At 45.5% G+C, this 22,477-nt stretch overlaps 3 protein-coding genes across 3 annotated transcripts in view; 2 read left to right on the top strand and 1 right to left on the bottom strand.

Annotated features, from left to right (window-relative positions):
• LOC116985702 (cytochrome b-c1 complex subunit 2, mitochondrial) overlaps window positions 1-7,418 on the top strand; it is a 19,746-nt gene extending 12,328 nt beyond the window's left edge. The window contains exons 10-14 of the mRNA XM_033040607.1: window positions 521-720; window positions 801-881; window positions 4,038-4,114; window positions 5,553-5,706; window positions 7,251-7,418. Coding sequence (XP_032896498.1) covers window positions 521-720; window positions 801-881; window positions 4,038-4,114; window positions 5,553-5,706; window positions 7,251-7,334 — 596 coding nt within the window. The 3' untranslated portion in view covers window positions 7,335-7,418. The remainder of the gene's footprint in view (window positions 1-520; window positions 721-800; window positions 882-4,037; window positions 4,115-5,552; window positions 5,707-7,250) is intronic.
• pdzd9 (PDZ domain containing 9) lies at window positions 7,412-22,477 on the bottom strand. Its single transcript, XM_033040608.1, has 4 exons — window positions 22,372-22,477; window positions 14,151-14,327; window positions 11,514-11,688; window positions 7,412-8,887 (listed from the first exon to the last, which is right to left on the bottom strand). Exons 2-4 carry the CDS (start codon window positions 14,311-14,313, stop codon window positions 8,095-8,097), a joined length of 1,131 nt encoding a protein of 376 aa, XP_032896499.1. The 5' UTR covers window positions 14,314-14,327; window positions 22,372-22,477; the 3' UTR covers window positions 7,412-8,094.
• mosmo (modulator of smoothened) overlaps window positions 22,041-22,477 on the top strand; it is a 95,261-nt gene continuing 94,824 nt past the window's right edge. The window contains exon 1 of the mRNA XM_033040609.1: window positions 22,041-22,463. Coding sequence (XP_032896500.1) covers window positions 22,358-22,463 — 106 coding nt within the window. The 5' untranslated portion in view covers window positions 22,041-22,357. The remainder of the gene's footprint in view (window positions 22,464-22,477) is intronic.

Raw genomic sequence — 22,477 nt, 5'->3', positions numbered from 1 at the left:
GGTTTCCTTCCACATCCCGAAGATTTGCGGGTTTGTAGGTTAATTGGACTCTGTAAATTGAAAGGGGGGGATAATATGCAACTAAAGTGATCTTGGCCTCGGCTCCAGGGGAGTTTAACAAAATGTCTGCAAGGAATGCGCTGCAACAGTTCAGGTCTCAGAGTTTGAAGAGGGGTCCTGACCCAAAATGTCACCTGTCCATTCCCTCCCCAGATGCTGCTTAACATGATGAGTTCCTCCAGCATTTGGCTCGAGATTCCACCATCTGCAGTTCCTTGTGTCTGCGATTACAATAAATTCCAGTCCAAGTGCAACAGATTAAATGAGAAATGTTAGTGCGAATGGTTAATGCTATCTTTCTATACAACTCTAAAAATATAGTATGTAAATAACAACATAACTAGATATTTACTTGAAAATATATTCTTTAAAGGTGGGCACGTGACAGATGAAACTGATGTCACGAACATGAGAGGTGGCCTTCCATACCTGTGGTGATTTGTTAACTGTGTGCCCACAGGGGAGATCCGTGATCAGAAGAGTGGCCCTCTGGTTCACGCGGCCGTGGTAGCGGAGAGCGCAGCCACTGGGTCGCCCGAGGCCCTGGCGTTTGGAGTCTTGCAGATGGTTCTTGCTGCTGGACCTTACGTCAAGAGGGGCAGCAATGTGGCCAGCAAGTTGTATCAGGCAGCCCTAAAGAAAAACACAGGGCCATTTGAAGTGAGTTTTGCTTCCGTAGTAAAACATTTATTTCAATCTGCATTTGCTACCTCTAACTTGCAACATATTCTTACCAACAGGTTTCGGCATTCAATGCCAGTTACTCTGATTCCGGGCTGTTTGGCATCTACACTATCTCGCAATCTGCTTCTGCAAGTGATGTACGTATCATCCGTGGTGTAACATAGCACAGTACAACACAGGAACAGGCCCTTCAGCCCACAATGTCCGTGCCGAACATGATGCCAAGATAAACTAATCTCCTCTGCCTGCACGTTATCTATATCCCTCCATTCCCAGCATATCCATGTGCCAATCTAAAAATCTCTTAAAGGTCACTATCGTATCTGCCTCCACCACCACCCTTGGTAGCGTGTTCCAGGCACCCACCACCTTGTTTCACACTTCATTAAACTTTGCCCCCCTTTCCTTAAAGCTATATCCTCTAGTCTTTGACATTTCAACCCCTGGGGAATGGTGGTGACCATCTACCCTACCTACCTATGCCTCAATTTAGTTACTTGTATCAGGTCTCCTGTCAACCTCCAACACTGCAGAGAAAACACTCTGTCCAGTCTCTCCATGCAGCTAACACTTTCTAATGCATGCTGCATCTTGGTGAACCTATGCATCCTCTCCAAGGACTCGACATCCTTCCTGTAATGTGCCTTGAAACAGGGATCCTTGTTGATAATATCCTCAAATCCAGGCAAAATTCTGCCCACTTCCTGCTAGTGTCCAAATCTTTACTCATCTCATAGAGTCATACACCATGGAAACGGGTCCTTCGACCCAACTTGCCCACATCAACCAACATGTCCCATCTACAAGAATTCCACCTACCTGCGTTTGGTCCATATCCCTCTAAATCTATCCTATTATGCCCTCCATAATGTTTGGGACAAAGACCCGTCGTTTATTTATTTGCCCCTGTAATCCACAATTTGAGATTTGTAATAGAAAACCACATCACATGTGGTTAAATTGCAATTTGTCAATTTTATTAAAGGGTATTTTTATGCATTTTGGTTTCACCATGTAGAAATTACAGCTGTGTTTATACATAGCTGTGTTTATTTCATGAGTACCGACTGGTGGCCCTCACCTCGGTAGTCATGAAATGCTTAGAGAGGTTGATCAAGAACCACATCTGCGCCTTCCTCCCTCGCAACATGGACCCGCTACAGTTCGCATACCGTCCAAACAGATCCACGGACGATGCGGTCTCCCAGGTTCTGCACACCGTTCTCTCTCACCTTGACAGCCAGAAGGGGGGGGGGGGGCTATGTGAGGATGCTGTTCATTTACTTCGGTTCAGCCTTCAATACGATAGTCCCCCACCAGACCTGCTGAGAAGCTGCTGGAATTGGGGCTTAACACTCCCCTGTGTGCCTGGGTCCTGGACTTTCTCACCGCCAGGCCCCAGGTAGTCAAGATGGGAAGAAATACATCAAACACCCTCACCCTGAACACAGGATCCCCCCAGGGTTGCATCCTCAGCCTTGTACACAAGACTGTGTGGCCAGGTTCAGCTCCAACTCTATATTCAAGTTTGCTGATGACACTGTGGTGGTGGGCCTGATCTCCGATAATAATGAGAAGGCCTACTGGGAGGAGGTGGCTGATCTGGCACTCTGGTGTCAGGACAACAGCCTCCTCTTGAATGTCATGAAAACTAACGAGCTGATTGTGGACTTGGGGGCTAGTTTTGGGGGCCCTTCAGTTTTCTCTTCAGCAAATAAAAGGTATGCACAATTGGGTTCAGATCAGGTGATTGACTTGCCCACTGAAGAATTGACCATTTTTTAGCTTTGAAAAACTCCATTGTTGCTTTAGCAGTATGTTTGCGATCATTGTCTAGCTGTAGAATGAACCGCCGGCCATAGAGTTTTGAGGCATTTGTTTGAACTTGGGCAGATAGGATGTGTCTAAACACTTCAGAATTCATTGTGCTACTACCATCAGCAGTTGTATCATCAATGAAGATAAGTGAGCCAGTACCTTCAGCAGCCATAATTACCCAGGCCATAACACCCCCATCACCGTGTTTCACAGATGAGGTGGTACGCTTTGGATCTTGGGCAGTTCCTTCTCTCCTCCATACATTGCTTTTACCATCACTCTGATATAAGAATCTTCATTTCATCTGTCCACAAGACATTTTTCCAGAACTGTGGTTGCTCCTTTAAGTACTTCTTAGTAAACTGTAACCTGGTCATCATATTTTTGCGGCTAACCAGTGGTTTGCATCTTGCAGTGTAGCCTCTGTATTTCTGTCCATGAAGTCTTCTGCGGACAGTGGTCATTGACAAACCCACACCTGACTCCTGAATAGTGTTTCTGATCTGTCGGACAGATGTTTGGGGATTTATCTTTATTATAGAGCGAATTCTTCTGTCAGCTGTGGAGGTCTTCCTTGGCCTGCCAGTCCCTTTGCGATTAGTAAGCTCACCAGTGCTCTCTTTCTTCTTAATGATGTTCCAAATAGTTGATTTTGGTAAGCCTAAGGTTTGCCTGATGTCTCTAACAGTTTTATTCATGTTTCTCAGTCTCATAATGGCTTATTTGACTTTCATTGGCACAACTTTGGTCCTCATGTTGATAAACAGCAATAAAAGTTTCCAAAGGTGATGGAGAGACTGGAGGAAAGACTAGGTGCTGAGAGCTCTCTTATACCTACATTAAGGAGGCATTTAATTACAATTACAAACGCCTGTGAAGCCATGTGTCCCAAACATTATGATGCCCTGAAATGGGGGGACTGTGTATAAACACAGCTGTAATTTCAACATGGTGAAACCAAAATGTATAAAAATACCCTTTAATAAAATCTGACAATGCACTTTAACCACATGTGATTTTTTTTCGATTACAAATCTCAAATTGTGGAATACCGAGGCAAATAAATAAATGAAGGGTCATTGTCCCAAACATTATGGAGGCCACTGTACTTGTGCAAATGTTTTTTAAACATCATGTTAGTTCCTGCCTCAACTACCTCCTCTGGCAACTTGTTCCATGTACCTACCACCCTTTGTGTAAAAAAAAAAATGTTGCCCCTCGGGATCCCTGAAATCTTTCCCCTCTCACCTTCAACCTATATCCTCTGGTTCTTGATTCCCCTACCCCGAGTAAAAGACTCTGTCCATTTACCCCATCTATTGCCGTCATCTGCTGCAACTTGGTTAATGGGAACTGAGAATGTTATGCCACATGAGTTTGGCAATGCCAGAATGATTAGTGACTATCATGATTGTCATAAAACTATTTGCTGCTCTCTTTTGTGTTGAATGAAATGTGTAAACTTTGAATTCCAGACTATCAAGGCTGCGTTGAAAGAAGTCCAGAAGGTTGTGGAAGGCAGTGTCACTGAGGCTGATGTTACTCAAGCCAAGTAAGCCCAATAACATTGACCGTGATCTTGCTGTCGTAAGTTCACTGATATCGGGCCACTCACAAAGGAAACGCCAAAATCCAGCAACTATCCCTGGCGGAAAGATTTAAACTCCACTGCCAAGATAGTTTAGGTTTAGGATGAGTCCAAGTACAATAATAGTGGATACAGGTAAGCTGCAGAATATCCAGTGCCCGGGTCTGGATAGTATAACAACAGGAGACAGCACCAAGTGCTAGAGGTTGGGTGTATTGGCTGATACTTCCATCATGGTCAACGGCAACTTTCAGTACGGTTCAGCGATTTAAGTTTATTATATATAGACAAAAATGCTGGAGAAACTCAGCGGGTGAGGCAGCATCTATGGAGCGAAGAAAATAGGCGACGTTTCGGGTCGAGACCCTTCAGACTGATATGGGGCGGGAAGAAGAAAGGAAGAGGCGGAGACAGAGGGCTGTGGGAGAGCTGGGAAGGCGAGGGGAAAGAATGAGATATCATGGACTACCTAAAATTGGAGAAGTCAATGTTCATACTGCTGGGGTGTAAACTACCCAAGCAAAATATGAAGTGCTGCTCCTCTAATTTACTCTGGCCATGGAGGAGGCCCAGTACAGAACGGTCGGATTCGGAATGGGAGGGGGAGTTGAAGTGCTGAGCCACCGGGAGATCAGGTTGGTTATTGCGAACCGAGCGGAGGTGTTGGGCGAAGTGATTGCCAAGCCTACGCTTGGTCTCACTGATGTAGAGCAGCTGACACCTAGAGCAGCGGATGCAATAGATGAGGATGGAGGAGGTGCAGGTGAACCTTTGCAGCACCTGGAAAGACTAATTTATATAATAAGTTTATTATATTCTCACATGTACTGAGGTGCAGTGAAAAGGCTTGTTTAGCGTGCTAGCCAATTCAAATTAGGTAATACTATACATAAATGCAATAGGCCAAACTCAAATATAAAAGAGTGCGGAATATAGTTCTCAGCATTCTAGCACATCAGTTCCAGAGACAAAGTCCAATGTCCGCAATAGGATAGAGGTGAATCAGAAACTACCCACTGCTGACTGCCAGGTCTGAGTACACAGAATGGCTTGCTCAAGTTAATGTTAGACATCAGTGAGAATAAAATCCCTGATGTGAGCTGGAAATGCTTACAGCTAATACCTTCTAATCCAGGCATTATACTGGTAAACCACTTTTGCACCTTCTCCAAAACCTCCACATCCTTCCTGTAATGAGGCGACCAGAACTACACACAATACTCCAGATGTGGCCCAACCAAAGTCCTATAAAGCTTCAATGTGACTCCCTGACGCTAGTACTCAAGTTTGATTCCCAGTCACCAGAAACAGGTAGGATGGGCAGGTTTTTGATGGCCGTGCCGAATGTTGAAAAGCCTTTGTTTTGAGCATCTTGTTTGATGGGCGTGGGTTTGTTTTGCAGGAACCAGCTCAGAGCCAAGTGGTTGATGGATGCCGAGACATCTGACGAGCTGCTGGATGAGATTGGCTGCCAGGCGCTGGAGACGGGCACGTTTGTGGCCACTGTGGATTTGGTTCAGCGGCTCGACTCTGTGTCAGTCACCGATGTGGTGAACGTAAGTCACACTTTGAGTAGCGGCCAATACGGTTTAATGGTCATATGGACCGACAACAGAACAGTGATATTCTTACTTGCAGCAGCTTAACAGACCCGTAAACAAATTAACATGGATGATTAAAATCATTTGAAAAAATATAAACGTTAATAATACCAGAGCAAAAAGTCCTTAGTGCAACCAAAGAACATCATAGATGCTGAGGCCAGTGTTGTGCAGTGTTTAATAGCCTGATGGCTGTTGAGAAGAAGCTCTTCTTGACGATAGACAAAAAATGCTGAAGTAACTCAGCAGGTCAGGCAGCAACCCTGGAGAAAAGGATTAGGTGATATTTCAGGGCCGAAAAGCTCTTCTCAAACTTGGTCATGGTTTTCAGACCTCTGTACGACCTTCCCAGGAGTAAAGTTAGGAATGTGGTCAGGGTGGTGTGGGTCTCTGATAATATTGGCTGCCTTTTTGAGGCAGTGTCTTCTATAGTTCCCTTCGATGGTGGAGAGGTCAGTACCTGTGATGGACTGGTCAGAGTCCACCACTCTGTAATCTCATTCATTTCTGGCCGTTTGAGATGCTGAACCAGGCCGTGATGCAACCAGTCAGTGTGCTCTACCCTACACCTGCAGAAGTTCAAGTATATTCATGGACGTACAATCTGGTAAGGAAGTAAAGGTGTGGTGTTGGTCACTGACACTAATGTGTCCCTTACCTCCCTGCTGTTTTCTCCACTTTAAGGATTGTCATTACCCTGCCCAGTTGCCTACGTGTGTTTACGCTCAGTTAGTGCAAACGACCGCTGTGTCAGGTGGACATGGGCGCAGGGCCAGGTCTCCGTCCTTAGTCTGACTCATCTTCCCAGTGAACTGAGTAGGAGGACTCTGTCCAGTCCAGGGTTGGGGAAAACAAGAGTCCAGCCAAAGCCAATCCCAAATCAGAGTATTACACTTCATCTACAGGATGTTTAGATGACAAGGATGTATTGCCCCTGAAATAATAAAATACTAGCTACTGTACAAATACAGTCACATGCTTTTCTGATCAGATTAGTTTGGGCCTGTTACCCAGGGATGTAGTAGTATTTCTGTGTACACCTGACAAGGACCACAATCCACTGGGTCACAGGGGACACCTCTCCCAGTTGAGCAATCGGGATTACTCGGTGTCAATCTCTCGATGTAACTGGCTCAGCCTTGGGTGTTGGAGACTGTGAGCACGGTGTCTGACGGTGCGGTGGTGTTGCGGTTCAGCTGCTCCCCTCTACAGCACTGCATTCACTTGGGGCCACTGCAGTTCCGCGAGAGGCTGTAACCCCTCAAGTTTTAGTTCAGCCTGTCAATGATGGCTGATGGGACTGGGAAGAATTAACCTTTAGAACAACATTCTGCATTTACACAGATCCTTAACTGGGAAAACCATTGCAATGGAAATTGGGAATTCAAATAGCATTTTTATTTTGAAATGGCTATTTCAGAGGCGATTCGGAGATGTCAAACCAACCCGAGAAACACTGTTGTGCCCATTTTCTAATGCAATCCCTCTCTGCTTTGCAGGCTGCGAAAATGTTTGTCTCTGGGAAGAAGTCGATGGCCGCCAGCGGCAACCTGGCGAACACACCGTTTGTTGATGAATTGTAAACTTGTTCTGCGAACCAATCTAACCTGACTGAGTTGTACTGGCACGGTCGCTGCTAATAAAGTATATATCATTGTCCCAGAAAAGTCTCAGTATCCTTTATTAATGCAACAACGAGTAAGAGGAAAACAAATACCTAATGTTTAAATCTAAAGAATCGTTACAATCCGAACACCTTGTGCTCCGTTATATTGGCAAATCATGAACTACTTTCCTTGGCATTGTGCGGAGCTTTTGTTGAAGACAGTCCTTTAGACTTGAAGGAAACAATGGCCTGTCATACAACTGAAAAGGGTGAAGAGTCTCACCTGTTTCTAAATGTACACATACACAGGCCAGTGACAAAAGTTAACAAGAGATCCCTTGGTAATGGGAAAACAGTAAATGCCGGGTGGCTAACAGATTTTGAAATCAAAACAGTACAATGTGGTTCATTTCAAGTGGCAAAATGTTCATGTGAGTCCTTATTTGGATCAGAGTTTGCAAGGTGCTTAATACCGCAAAATGGGAAAAGAGAAGATGCAAAGAAATGTATAAAGGTGCAAGAGTCGGGAGGGAAACCATCAGAAGTCCTTTACATACGTCCTTTAAAAGGTGAAAGTATGTTTGTGTGGAAATTAAATCTCGTGGCTTTGGCCACTGAAGAATTTAAAAGGCAATTCAGGAGGAACTCTTTTTCCCTGAAAGGGCTTCACAGATAGAATCCTCTCATACTGAATGATTCAGAGGAAAATCGAGTGATGGAGAAAGGACTAGGGTGTGCTAGTGTTGGACGATGTCGGTGGGAGGATTAGGTGGAGGCTGGGGGATTTCTGTGCTCTTAGTCCAATGCTGGAGATGTGCAGCTTGCAGGTCACCTTCGTGTGTGATGTCCTCACGAGTGGTATCCACACTTGAAAAGTCCACCATAAAATCCTCGATGGTGGTGAGTGACTGTATGGAAGCGTTGGAGGAAATGCCCTGGGGATGCTGTGGCAAGGATTCTATGCTGGCTGATGCGGAGTTCTCGAGGCTGGAGGTGGAGGCGTAGTTTGTGGAGCTGCTGCTCTGGTCCGTTGAGCTTTCCGCTGCGGGAGGTGGCAGCTGATTCGGGACTGGGACCGCGTGGGCCGACTCGCCCGCTGTTCCCTCGTGCAGGCTGGTGCCTCGTTCCAAGTCCGGGTCAGGAGCCTGCAGCTGCCTGATCCACTGAGAGTCTGTGGACGATGAGGAGGACGAGGTAGAGCGCACGCTGTCTGACTGCGCGGAGCAGATGGCATAGAGCGGCGCGACATGCTCTTCCCCTTCCCTCTCAGCTGCCATGTGGTCATCTTCACGCATGTGGTGGAGCACGATGTCACAGCCGGCGTGGAAGCCCACAATCAGGACGTTACTGTTTTTCTTTGGAGTGTGCCAGGTTCTGGAAACGGGTGGGATGGAGATGCTAAGGTCATGCCAAAATATGGAAAGGGGCCTAAAGTTCTTGAACCTCACCCTCGAGGTTTCATCATCATCATCACCACCATCCTCATCGAGGTCACTGCTGCTCGACATATCAGACTCCCCTTCCTCGCTGCTGTAGAAAACATTAGACAGAAGGAAAGACTTGTCTTTATACGGAACCTTTCTCAATGGTGGTCCTTATCCACTCAGTCATAGAGCATAGAGTCACTGTTGGAGGAAACTCAACGGCCAAGTCTTTCCAAATTGGAAACACTGCATTGATGTATAGTGGGAACTTGGGGTCCAAATCCACAGCTTTCTGAAAATGGCAACACAAGTAGATAGAGTGGTAAATAAAGCGTATGGTATACTTGCCTGCATCATCAGGGTATGGAGTAAGTGTCAGAAAGTCATGCTTTATAACACTCAGGTTAGGTCACTGTCTGGATAGGGATAAGGATCACGGGCAGGCAGAGGGAATTAGTTTATCATAGGGATTGTGGGCTGAAGGGCCTATTACTGTGTCCTATATTTACCTCCCCCCTCCCAATGCAGGCTGCATTTCTTGCCATTCTTGGAGTATTGCATGCGTTTCTGGTCGTCTCATTACAGGAAGGAATGTGGGGGATTTGGAGTGGGGGCAGAAGAGGTTTACCAGCATGCTACTTGGATTGGAGGATATTAGCTTTAAGAAAAGGTTGTGACAGACTTGAATTATGTCTCTGGAGCATGAGAGATCTGAGAGAAGTAGATAAAATTAAGAGAGGCAAAGATAGGGTAGACAGTCAGAATCTTTTACTCCAGGGTAGAAATATCAAATACTAGAGGGCATAGCTTTAAGGTGAGCGAGGAACGTGCAGGGCAAGTGATTTTTTTTTACACAGAGGAATATGCTGCCACTGATGTTGGTGGAGGTAGATACAAGAGGGGCATTTAAGAGGTTTTCAGCTAGGCACATATATATGCTGGGAATGCAGGGATATGGATCACATGTAGGCAGGAAAGAGAAGTTTATCCTGGCATCATGTTCATCACACTGTGGGCCGAAGGGCCTATTTCTAAGTTCATCCCCTCGGGCTGCCTTTCTTGTATAACAGTCTTCTTGAAATGGCAGAAATGTTACTCTCTCCATTTGTTTTCTTGTTTATTTGCATTCTGGGATCTGGATGTCTATGGCAAGGCCAGTGATTTTCAGTCACGAACAAGCAGGATCAGGCGAAGGACCGCAGATTTCCTTCTCAAACGACCGCTGATGAATCTGGATATTTTGCGCAAGAAGTGGTTTTGTGGTTAGGTTCACTAATTCCACTTCCTCCACAAGAAAGCTCTAATGGAATGTTGGTCTTCATAACAAGAGGATTTCAGTATAGGTGTAGAGAGGTTCTTCTGCAGTTGTAGAGGGCTCTGGTAAGACCACATCTGGAGTATTGTGTACAGTTTTGGTCTCCTAATTTGAGGGAGGCCATCCTTGTGATTGAGGGAGTGCAGCGTAGGTTCACGAGATTGATCCCTGGGATGGCGGGACTGTCATATGAGGAAAGATTGAAAAGACTAGGCTTATATTCATTGGAGTTTAGAAGGATGAGAGGGCATTGTATAGAAACATATAAAATTATAAAAGGACTGGACAAGCTAGATGCAGGAAAAATGTTCCCAATGTTGGGCGAGTCCAGAACCAGGGGCCACAGTCTTAGAATAAAGGGGAGGTCATTTAAGACTGAGGTGAGAAAAAAACTTTTCCACCCAGAGAGTTGTGAATTTGTTGAATTCCCTGCCATAGAGGGCAGTAGAGGCCAAAACACTGGATGGATTTAAGAGAGAGTTAGATAGAGCTCAAGGGGCTAGTGGAATCAAGGGATATGGGGAGAAGGCAGGCACGGGTTATTGATTGGGGACGATCAGCCATGATCACAATGAATGGCGGTGCTGGCTCGAAGGGCCGAATGGCCTCCTCCTGCACCTATTTTCTATGTTTTTATGTAAGCGCTGTCTGCTCTACTGTGCGACTCCAGAAATTTTTACTCATTCTAGCACTTCACAGAATCATAGAATCATACAAATATTTTTTAACGGTTGCAATTTTATCTGCCTCCACAATCTCTGACAGCTTGCTGCAGATAACCACCACACCGCGTGATAAACTTCCCACTCAGATCCTCTTTAAATTTCTCACCTTCAACCTGTGCCCTCTATTTCTCGCCTCTTCTACCCTGGTGAAAAGACAATTTGTCCTATCTTGTCCTCTTATGATTTTATAAACCTCTACCAGGTCCCGGGGAGATGGACCCAGCCTATCCATCCTTGCCTAACTCAAACCTTCCTGAGCCAGAAACCCTGTCACCTTGCTCCTTCTCCAGTTTTACATTCTTCCTGTAGTAGGGAGACCAAGAACAGCACACAATGCTTCAAATGTGGCCTCAGCAGCATCTTGCAGTTGTATCATAATTGAATGTGGTTTTGCCAATGTTTCATACTTACCTGTAACATTTGTACTGAAATATTTTAAAAATTACACCCCAATCCTCTCAGTAGTTCCGTGGGATCTTTGCCTCCTATTGCGGCTGTTAGATAAATCCTCTTCAATGCAGTTGCAGGGCATGACACAGGCTACTCTCCAGTGTCACAGAGCTAGACTTCGTAAAGTTCCTAAACTCCCCAGAGAACCATGGCTGGAGAAATCAGTTTTGCCGCTCTACATAATGAGCAAACTCTAACATAATTTACCACGGAAATTTCAATGTCAAGCGTTCCAGCTGTACCTTCTAGTTGATAGCATTCCTGTTGTGGATTTCCAGTGCTCCGGGAGTTCCTTGTAATTCCTGTACACAATAACTTGTAGCTGACTTCCTGTGGGAATTTTCCCCACCAGCCGCCGCAGCTCACGCAGCTTGTAGCCCAAGACGTTGGTATTACCGATTTTAACCAGGATATCCCCTGTGAATGAAGAGGAACAGGAACTTACAGCATCCTGACAATGACCAGGGAATCTGTTCTGTAACGTTGCCTCAGGACAAAGCACCAAGGTAATTCTGAATCTAAATTTCAGTGTGAAGAAATGTCCTGACCTGTTTTGTGTGCTATCCAGTCAAAGACTACAGCTGAATACAGTCATTGCTGTCCACAGTGTACAGATAATGGGTACAACATTTAGTGCAAAGATATAACATTGAAGTCCGAAAAATCTGATTATAGAAAGTTCAAATGTCTCCAATGAGATGGATGGGAGGTCAGGACTGCTCTCTAGTTGGTGAGAGGATGGTTCAGTTGCCTGATAACAGCTGGGAAGAAACTGTCTCTGAATCTGGAGGTGTGCACTTTCACACTTCTGTACCGCTTGCCAGATGGGAGAGGGGAGAAGAGTGAGTGGTGAGGGTGAGGCTGGTCCTTGATTATACTGGCGGCCTATCCATGTTCTCCAAAGATGCTGTCTAACACGCTGAGTTACTCCAGCACTTTGTATCTCTTTTTCATAAACCACCATCTGCAGTTGATTGGTTTCTACAAGTTAACTTCCTTGTGCTATGTGGAGCGGTGCCTTACATGTTTGTATCTGTTTACATGGACACAGTACTCTGATCTATATCTCATACTACACGTGTTCCTCCCAAATTAGAATGGAGTGTTACTGTATGTCAGATTTTAGTGTTCCTTGGAGCGCACAAACTCTCGGCTCTTCCACTCAAAATTCCAGCATCTGCAGTTCCTTGTGTTGCAACTCTTTCAATTCAATGGTTAACAATCCCAGCAACTGATCAAATGGAGAAGATCAATCAACCACTGCCATCACATTTAGCAAAATGGTGCAGTGGGCAATTACAAGGAAAATTACAAGCTTTGACAGATAGGGTTGAAACCGACATGTAAGGGTAATGCATTTTGCAAAGTCAAATCTGGGTAATATAGTAAATGGTAGGGCCTTATGGAATGTTGATGAATAGAGGGACTTTGGGATTCCATCATTAGTTCCCTGTAAGTGACAATGCAGGTCGTTGGGTGGCGAGAAAGGCAAATGGTGTGGTGGGTTAGGACACAGAATATCAAAGTTGGGACATTATGTTGAAACATTACAAAACACTAGTTAGTCTGTACTTGGAGCGTTGTGTCTAGTTCTGGTTGCCACATCATACGAAGGATTAAATTATTGTCCACATACATCAGGATGCAATGAAATGACTTGTTCACATGAAGCTCAGAGTGTAAGTCAGTGTACCACGGCTGGCATACTGTGGAGAAGTCTCCACTTGCCTGGATGAGTAGAGATGCTGAAAGGTGCTGGTACTCAGATAGTTTATGGGAGTCTTCATGCAGGGATCACTGAAGATTAAAAAGCAGAAAGGAAGGCAAGTGACAGGTTGGTCTTTATGTGATGGGAGTGGACTACAGGAGATTAGAAACAGAATTAATATTTCAGGCTGAGGATTCTTGACAGAAGGCCTTCCTGAAATGGTTATTCTGTTTCAGAAACTGCTTTTCTATCTCCACAGATGCTGCCTAATCTGCTGAGTATTTCTAGCATTATTTTTATTTTAAACCCTTGGATCCCGGCTTTATTTTCCTAATTGCAGATATTATTGGTATAATTTGTGTGAAAATCATCGAATCTTCAAATCTTCCCTTTTAAATGTAATAATTATAGCTCTCCATTTTTTGTTAACAACCATTCACATTTTTAATTATGCGACCATGGCATTTTCTAACACAATTTCATGTATACATTGTAGGCATTAGCATAAGTGAATCATGTTATCAGAACTAACACATTAATTTTACCCACAAATGTTAAAGATAGGTCTAGAGTCATTAAATGAGAAACCAAATATAGCAAAATAGTAATTTCAATTTATTCTAACCTAGTTAGAAACATGTTGTAAGTCTCTCCTCCCAGAGGAAAACTATTTGATTCTTAGCCTTTGCAGAAATCAGATCAATCACATTACTAACTCACTACCATCTCAAGGAACTGTCCCAATCAGTCCCCCCCCCCCCCACCCATATTCCATTACTCACCTACTCACTAAAAGTGTTTAATATTGTCCGACCCTCATCTTTGGGATGTGGGAGGAAATCTGGAGAGAACCCATGCAGAGAATGTGCAAACTCCACACTGACTGCACCTGAGATGAGGACTGGAACAGTGCCAAAGAAAGTCCTGTGCCAATGGCAGTTGTGGTTTTGATATAAATGTGTTGGAAGCAGTTCCAAGAAGATTTATTGGACAAATATCTGGAATGGGCCAGTCACCGTGAGGAAGGATTGGCTGGGCTTGCACCTTACATTTGTTGGTGGTGATTTATGAACTTTGCAAGGGGGAGTTTAACCTACAAACTTGTAACCCAAACAGCTGTAACATGAGGTTCATCTACAGCATTAATGGACAAATTCTAAAATGTAAATACCTGGCTTCAGGTTTGCCATGGCATCTCCAGGGCCACCCTCAACTGTTCTCACAACCTGCAGAAAGGATCCGTTTTCGATCAGTACCAAACCCAGGCCTTTAGCTCCCCGCTCGATGAATGTTTTATAGCTGCTCCCTAAGTTATGCTCCAATTTCTCTTTCATATCTGCATCTGGCTCTGAAAAACACAATTGCAGAACAATTGTACCAACACACAGGACTCAAGAGGCTGCAGGGAGTGGTTAGCTCAGCCCAGTCCATTGTGGCCACAATTCTTCCCATCATCGCGAGCATCATGAGGTGCTGCTTCAAGAAGACAGCATCTATCACCAAGGATCCCCACCATCCGGGCCATACCCTCTTCTTGCTGCCTCCATCAGGCAGGAGATACAGAAGCCTGAAGTCCCACACCACCAGGTTCAGGAACAGCTACTTGCCCTCAACCATAAGGTTCTTGAATTGACCTGCACAGCCCTAATTCAACCTCGGCAACAGAATACACTATCTTGCACTATCACATTTTCTAATTATATTTTACACTCATGCCTTGTTTTTTGTGGTCTACTTTATTTCAGTCTTGTAGAATTTAATGTCATCTATGTATAATTTATGCCTTTGTGTGTTGTCTGAGACTATGTGTCTGTGATGCTGCTGCAAGATTAAAAACTTGCCTTAACTTGTTAATATCTGCATTTAAACCCTGGATTTGGGAAGAGGTCATGCAGGCAAAGTGTTATTTATATCTCATTTAAGAAATGAAGATATTTTGAGTAGAAGAGTTAGGAAGTCATAATGCAAGTCACAAGTCAAGTCACATTTATTTATATAGCACATTTAAAAAACAACTCTCGTTGGCCGAAGTGCTTTACATTTGTTATAAGAATAGTATAAACAAACAAGCTACATACATATATACATATAGCCCTCGCTCAGTGGACGTCAGGAAAGGCTTGGGAGTATAGATACGTTTTTAGTCTTGACTTAAAGGCGTCGATGGAGGGGGCAGTTCTGATGGGAAGGGGGATGCTGTTCCACAGTCAAGGAGCTGCAACCGCAAAGGCGCGGTCGCCCCTAAGCTTATGCCTAGACCGCGGGATATTCAGCAGCCCCAAGTCGGCTGATCTGAGGGACCTGGAGGTGGAGTGGTGGGTGAGAAGACTTTTAATGTAGGAGGGGGCAAGCCCATTGAGGGCTTTGTAGACATAGAGGAGGGTCTTGAAATGTATACGGAACCGCACAGGGAGCCAGTGAGAGAGGCCAGGATCGGGGTGATGTGGTCCCTTTTTCGGGTGCCCGTCAGGAGTCTCGCTGCGGCGTTTTGGACCAGTTGCAGGCGGGACAGGGAGGATTGGCTGATGCCAGTGTAAAGAGAGTTGCAGTAATCTAGGCGGGAGGAGATAAATGTGTGGATGATCTTTTCGAGGTCATCAAAGTGGAGGAATTGTTTTATTTTAGCTATCGTCTGAAGCTGAAAGAAGCTAGCTTTTACCACGGCATTGACTTGTTTGTCAAATTTCAGTGCTGAGTCAAATATCACACCGAGGTTTTTGACATGAGGTTCGAGAAGGATGACCTCAGACTTACTCTCATTTAGTTGGAGGAAGTTCTGGGCCATCCAGCACTTTATATCCTCGAGGCAGCGGGTAAGGTTAAGCAGATTTGATTGGTTTTTGGGCTTCAGGGGGAGATAGAGTTGTGTATCGTCTGCGTAGCAATGGAAGGAAATGCCGTGACTTTCAATTACTTGGCCTAAGGGGAGCATATACAGGGAGAAGAGAATGGGGCCAAGGATGGAACCTTGTGGAACCCCACAGCAGAGATTAGCTGGGGAGGAGAAAGAGTTACCTATGTTAGTCAAGAAACTCCTGCCTTTGAGGTAGGAGATGAACCAGCTCAGGGCAGTGCCATCAATACCAACCCCGTACTGGAGACGGTCAATTAGGATGGTGTGGTCGACAGTGTCAAATGCTGCGCTGAGGTCAAGAAGCAGGATTGCACAGTCGCTGGAGTCAATGGTGAGCAGTAGATGCAGCTCTGTAAAACTGCTTAGGCTGCATTTACGGTATTGTGTTCAGTTCTGGTTGTCCCATGACAAAGGATGTGGAGGCTTTGGAGAAGGCGCAAAAGAGATTTACCAGAATGCTGACTGGATTATGGAGTATTAGCTAAATGGAGAGGTTGAACAAACTTGGATTGTTTTCTCTGGTGGTGGAGACAGATATGACAGTGGCATTTAAGGCTTGTAGGTAGGCACATGGATGTGCAGGGAAAGGAGGGATCATGTGGAGTCATAGGAGATTAATTTAACTTGGCATCGTGTTTGGCATGGCTGTTGTGAGATGAAGGAACTGTTCCTGTGTGTACTGTTTTCTGTTCTATCTCCCAGGGTGGCCAGGAACCAAAAGAAACATGTAAGATGAATCGAAATAACGAAATGGAGAGAGGGTTGGGGAAAAGAAGAGGGAGGGGAGAGGTTGGATTGTTTTCTATGAAGTGCCAGAGGTTGAAGGGAGACCTGATAGAAATGAATATAATTATGTGGGCGTTAGAATCTGGGAAGAGTAGATATGAATGTGGGGAGAGTAAAACAGGATTAAAGTAATGGTCGTCATGGACTCGGTAGGCCGAAGGGCCAATTCCTGTGCCATATGAGTCTCTGAATTAGCAGAGACTGTCCCCAGAAGATTTTGTGCAGACACGTCTGCAGTAACAAAGATCTGGGCTGGGATTGGAGCCAGGAGGATGTCAGGCCGGAGCAGGGGGTTGGAGGATGAGATAGGGCTGGTGCTTGAGGATGAGATGGCGGTGGAGAGCATGCAGAGCAACAAACTGAACTCCAGGAAACCACCCTCATCCGCCCAAGTATCTCCCAGTTCCACACAGATTGAGACCAATCCCGTGGGCCTTCTCCACATCGTTAAGTGGTCCATTGGCGCTGACTCCCCCACTGTGCAGTGAGCTCTATCAGCAATCTCCAGTGCGTTCTGCCTCCATCCTCACCTCTCTCCGGCCGGATGTTCCAGTCCCTGGGTTCCATGGCAGGGAGGGTTTGGTTGGGATTAAGCCGCACTGGATAATTGGGTGGTGTGCCGGGAACTCCCTGCCCAACGGGACTCATACAACGACAATCCTCAGATCTCCCGGGGCAACAGAGAGCAGGGGCTGAGGATTCTGGAATGTTGCTAGTGAGGGATGAGAGAGTCTCGAGCAACAACTTCCTGCTAACCCCCAGTGTTTATCACTTCTTAGTGCTCCCTTTGCTAAGGCTCACTGCTGCATAGAATACATTAATATTAGCTTTAGGTTTATTATTGTCACGGATATCGAGGTACAGTGATTTTAACTGTGATTTATTTGAACTTTACATTCGATTGATTGATTCAAAAATACAGCATGGAAACAGTCCCTTGGCCCATCAGGTCCATGCCGACTATCGATCACCTGATCACTCTAGTTCTATGTTATTCCACTTTCTCATCTACTCCCTACACTCTAGGGGCAATTTACAGAGGCCAATTAAGCTACAAACATGCACGTCTTTGGGATAGAGGAGGAAACCGAAGGAGCCAGTGGAAACCCACGTAGTCATTGGGAGAACGTGCGAGCTCCATACAGACAACACCTAAGGTCAGAATGGAACCCAAGCCTCTTATGATATGCCACCCTCTAATATTAACAGCTTTTTCTTCTCCATTTATATAGCCAGATCTGCTGGGTAGGTGTGCCTCACATTTCACAGCTCTTAGAAACCCCATTGGTTGTTTGCTCCCTCTATCACCTGCCTCGTAATATTCATCCATCCCTCACCCTCTCTCTGTTTAAAACTAACTTGCTTCCTCACTTTCCCAGTTCTGATGAAGTCTTCAATCTCATGTCTATTTCTTTTTGCACAGATGTGACCTGAGCTGTTTAGTGTTTATAGCATTTTCTGTTTATTTTATATTTTCAGTATTTGTAGTACGTACCATCTTCAGGTCTCCTCACAGTTCGAGTGCTCAAATTCAGGAATCAATCTGGCCAATACATTCTGCACTGACACTAATACAAATACAAAGACCAAAAGAGAACCAATATGGGACTAAAACAGCATCAATAAGCAGACATTAAAGCCCAATACATACCCAGCAAGATTTCCTCACTTATGCACTCCAGCTTCTTTGCAATTAGTAGTCCATTTTCCTTCTGAAATTCTTGACTGTCCAACATGTTTCCTTATATGTTTCTTAAACCAGGCTTAGCACACCCACATTTTCTTTTAGTTTTGCAGTGCTTCACAGCAAGGTGCACCTCAGATTATACTCAACTTCATCTGCCAGATCGCTCTGCATGTCTCTCAGCTCAGCTTTGTCTTTCAGCTTTATATCATCAATAAACTAGGATTTATCACTGCGTTCTCTTCAGTCATGCATAAAAACCGTATTGCTGTAAATCCATTATTGATCCCAGTAGAATATCCTTTTCTCCTCCTGTCGTTCTCCCATCCCCTCCACCTCTCCCTCCCCCATTGTATCTACTCCTTCCCCTCTCTCCTGCATCTCTCCCCCTCCCCTCCTCCTTCTCTGACCCCTCTCCATCTCTCCCCACCTGCATCTCTCCCTTCATCTCTCTCCTCACTTCCTCTCCTTCTCTATCACTTTTTCCTCCTCTTGAATATCCGCACTTCCCACCTCAATATCTCCCTCCCATATTTCTCCCCCTTCCTCCACTTTTCTTCAGTTCCCTCTTAGCTTCAAGCTGGGGAGGTTTATTGGCCTATTATTGTCATATGAACCAAGAGTGAAAAAATTGCTTTTTCAGAAGATAATACTATTCATGAGTATGTCAGATACTCCAAAATATAAAATAAACAGAGTGCATAATATAGTGTTGCAAGCACAAAGAAAGTGCAGGGGCCATTTGAAAGTATATTAGAAGATCAGGAATACATCCTTAGCACACGAGAGGTCGGCTTTAAAGTCTGATTACATTAGGGAACAAGCTATTCTTGAATCTGGTGTCATAGAGTGATAGTGTGGAAACAGGCCTTTTGGCCCAACTTGCCCACACCAGCCAACATGTCCCAGCTACACTAGTCCCACCTGCCTGCGCTTGGTCCATATCCCTCCAAACCTGTCCTATCCATGTACCTGTCTAACTGTTTCTAAAAATTTGGGATAGTCCCAGCCTCAACTACGTCATCTGGCATACACCCACCACCTTTGTGTGAAAAAGTTACCCCTCAGATTCCTATTAAATATTTTCCCCTTCACCTTGAACCTATGGTCCTCAATTCTCATACTCTGGTCAAGAGACTGTGCATCTACCCAATCTATTCCTCTCATGATTTTGTACACGTGGTATGTACTTTCAAGCTTTTGTAACTTTTACTCGACGGGAGAAGAAAGAATGACCAGGGCGTGAGTGGTCTTGGAATATGTTGCTGCTTTCCCAAGGTAGCATGGACATGATGAGGTGGGGAGGCTGTTTTATGAGATAGACTGGGCTGCACCCACATCTCTCGACAGTTGCCATACCAAACTGTGACACATCTCAGTAAAATATTTTTGCACCTGGAGAAATTGGTAAAAGTCATTGGAGACATGCAAAACATCCTTAGTCTTGTGAGGAGGTAGAGGCGCTGGTGAGCTTTCTTGGCTCTATTGATGTGATTGAACCTGGTCAAATTATTGGCGATATTTAAAGCAGGGAATTTGAAGCTCTCGACCATCTCCAAAATTGAACAAACATCTATAGTTACGTTTCTAAATAAAAAGCTTCACTTCTCAGCTCAAAAAGTCTTGTTTCAAAAGGTACTTTGTATACCTTAGTTTTGTTCATTCTTGTGAAAATATATTATAATAAAATAAAATTCTTAAGCGGTTGTTCAGTAAAGCCTATTAGTAATTTTGTTGAGAAGGACGAAGGGGTGGCAACATATTTCTAAGTCAGGCTGCCGCACGTTTTAAAGGGAAACCTGTAGGGGGTGATAGTCTCATGTGTCTAAAACCTTTGTCCTTGGTGATTGAGTTTACAGATTGAGGAGGTGCTGTCGGATTAGCCCAGGGAAGTAACTGCAGGGTTTATTGTGTCTATGAGTATTGTGTTTACTGAACTATTATGCTGGTGCAAAAAATAAGTTAATTTAATTGTTCTGTTTTCAGTACGTGTGACAATTAAACACTCTTGACTTGTTTTGAGTTTCTTAAGCTGTGCTGTACTCCTCTTTAGAGAGCTTCCATCAGGCTTCAAACGTACCTTGTAGATGATTCAAGATTCAAGAGTTTATTGTCATGTGTCCCTGATAGGACAATGAAATTCTTGCTTTACTTCAGCACAACATAACATAGTAGGCATGACTACAGAACGGATCAGTGTGTCCATAAACCATTATATAAATATATACACACATGAATAAATAAACTGATAAAGTGCAAATAAGTGCAAATGGGCTATTAATGTTCAGAGTTTTGTCTGAGCCGAGTTTAATAGCCTGATGGCTGTGGGGAAGTAGCTATTCCTGAACCTGGTCGTTGCAGTCTTCAGGCTCCTGTACCTTCTACCTGAAGGTAGCGGGAGATGAGTGTGTGGCCAGGATGGTGTGGGTCCTTGATGATGCTGCCAGCTTTTTTGAGCCAGCGACTGCGATAGATCCCCTCGATGGAAGGGAGGTCAGAGCCGATGATGGACTGGGCAGTGTTTACTCCTTTTTGTAGTCTTTTCCGCTCCAGGGCGCTCAAGTTGCCGGACCAAGCCACGATGCAACCAGTCAGCATGCTCTCTACTGTGCACCTGTAGAAGTTAGAGAAAGTCCTCCTTGACATACCGACTCTCCGTAATCTTCTCAGGAAGTAGAGGCGCTGATGTGCTTTCTTAATAATTGCAGCAGATCAGGTGAGCCACTCACCGCTGAATACCTGCGCTTGTAGCCACGTTTCTTATGTGACTGATTCAGTCGGATTTCTGGTCAATTGTGACCCTTAGGACATTTAAATTGGAGGACTTGGAAATAGCATTGTCATGGGTGGGTTGTTATACACTCTCTTCTTAGAGATGATCATTGCAGTACTGTTAGATGTTCTCCCTCCACATCCACCCTGTCAATCCCCCTTTGGACCTCACATTGTTGAATAAGGAATAGGACTGAGATGAAGAAAAACGTTTTCACCTAAAGAGTTGTGAATCTGTGGAATTCTCTGCCACAGAACTAAGTGGAGGTCAATTCACTGGATGTTTTCAAGAGAGAGTTAGATTTAGCTCTAAGGGCTAACGGAATCAAGGGATATGGTGAAAAAGCAGGAACGGGGTACTGATTTTGGATGATCAGCGATGATAATATTCCAACTTCGAGACTTCTAGACCGGGAGCGGGGCTGTAAATCGCCCGGCGCGGCATAAAATGGCCGTGGGACTTATCATCGCCCGCCTGGGGCTTGGACATCGGGAGAGACATGGAGAACAGGGGAGAGAAAAGACTTTGCCTTCCATCACAGTGGGTTCACTGTTATGGATGTTTGTGTGAACTGAATTGTGTGTATGTCTAGGAATTGTCTTTGTTTGTATGGCTGTGGAAACAGAATTGACAATAAAATTGTATTGTATTGTATGGCGGTGCCGGCTCGAAGAGCCGAATGGACTACTCCTGCACCTATTTTCTATGTTGTTAATGTTCCAGATGAGTTACCTGACTGCATTTGAGTTCCAGAGAGGGTCCTGGCCGCTGGTTACAACCAGTCACCCTCCCGGGCTGTGATAGTGGGATCTTGCCATGCCCTGGCTCGGGCGGGCACAGGGCGCGGAAACAACAGGTGGCGGCCGGCGGGCGCGCGCGTGACAACGACTGGGCAGAAGGAAAGCGCGGGCGAGGGGGGGGCGAGGGGGCAAGCTCGCGCGGCCCGCGTGCGCGCGCGCCTCCGGTCTCCCGGCGCTGGCGGCGGCGCGCACGCAGCCGCTGCGGTTGCCGCCGAGTGAATGGCCGCCGTCCGCTAGTGAGACGCTACCGGGCCCGAGCGGCTGAGACGCGGATCGGTGTCGCCTCTCCCCCCCACCACCACCACGCACACACAATGGAGGGAGTAAACTGAGGGCGGGGCCGTCGAGCGAGTCCGCCGTGCTCGCTGTGAGCTGAGGGGCCGAGCCCGGGGGCCAGCTGAGGCGATGCTCCGCGGCACGGGCCGGGCGCTCGCCAGCCGCCGCCGTCTGGCTGCCGAGTGAAGGCGGCCGCGCTCCCGCCATGGACAAACTCACCATCATCTCAGGCTGCCTCTTCCTGGCGGCAGACATCTTCGCCATAGCCAGCCTGGCCAACCCAGACTGGATCAACACCGGGGAGTCCGCAGGTCGGTGCCGCCCC

This window comes from Amblyraja radiata, chromosome 22 (assembly GCF_010909765.2).
Source record: "Amblyraja radiata isolate CabotCenter1 chromosome 22, sAmbRad1.1.pri, whole genome shotgun sequence".
Lineage (NCBI taxonomy): Eukaryota > Metazoa > Chordata > Chondrichthyes > Rajiformes > Rajidae > Amblyraja > Amblyraja radiata.
This window is presented reverse-complemented; position numbering and strand designations above follow the sequence as displayed.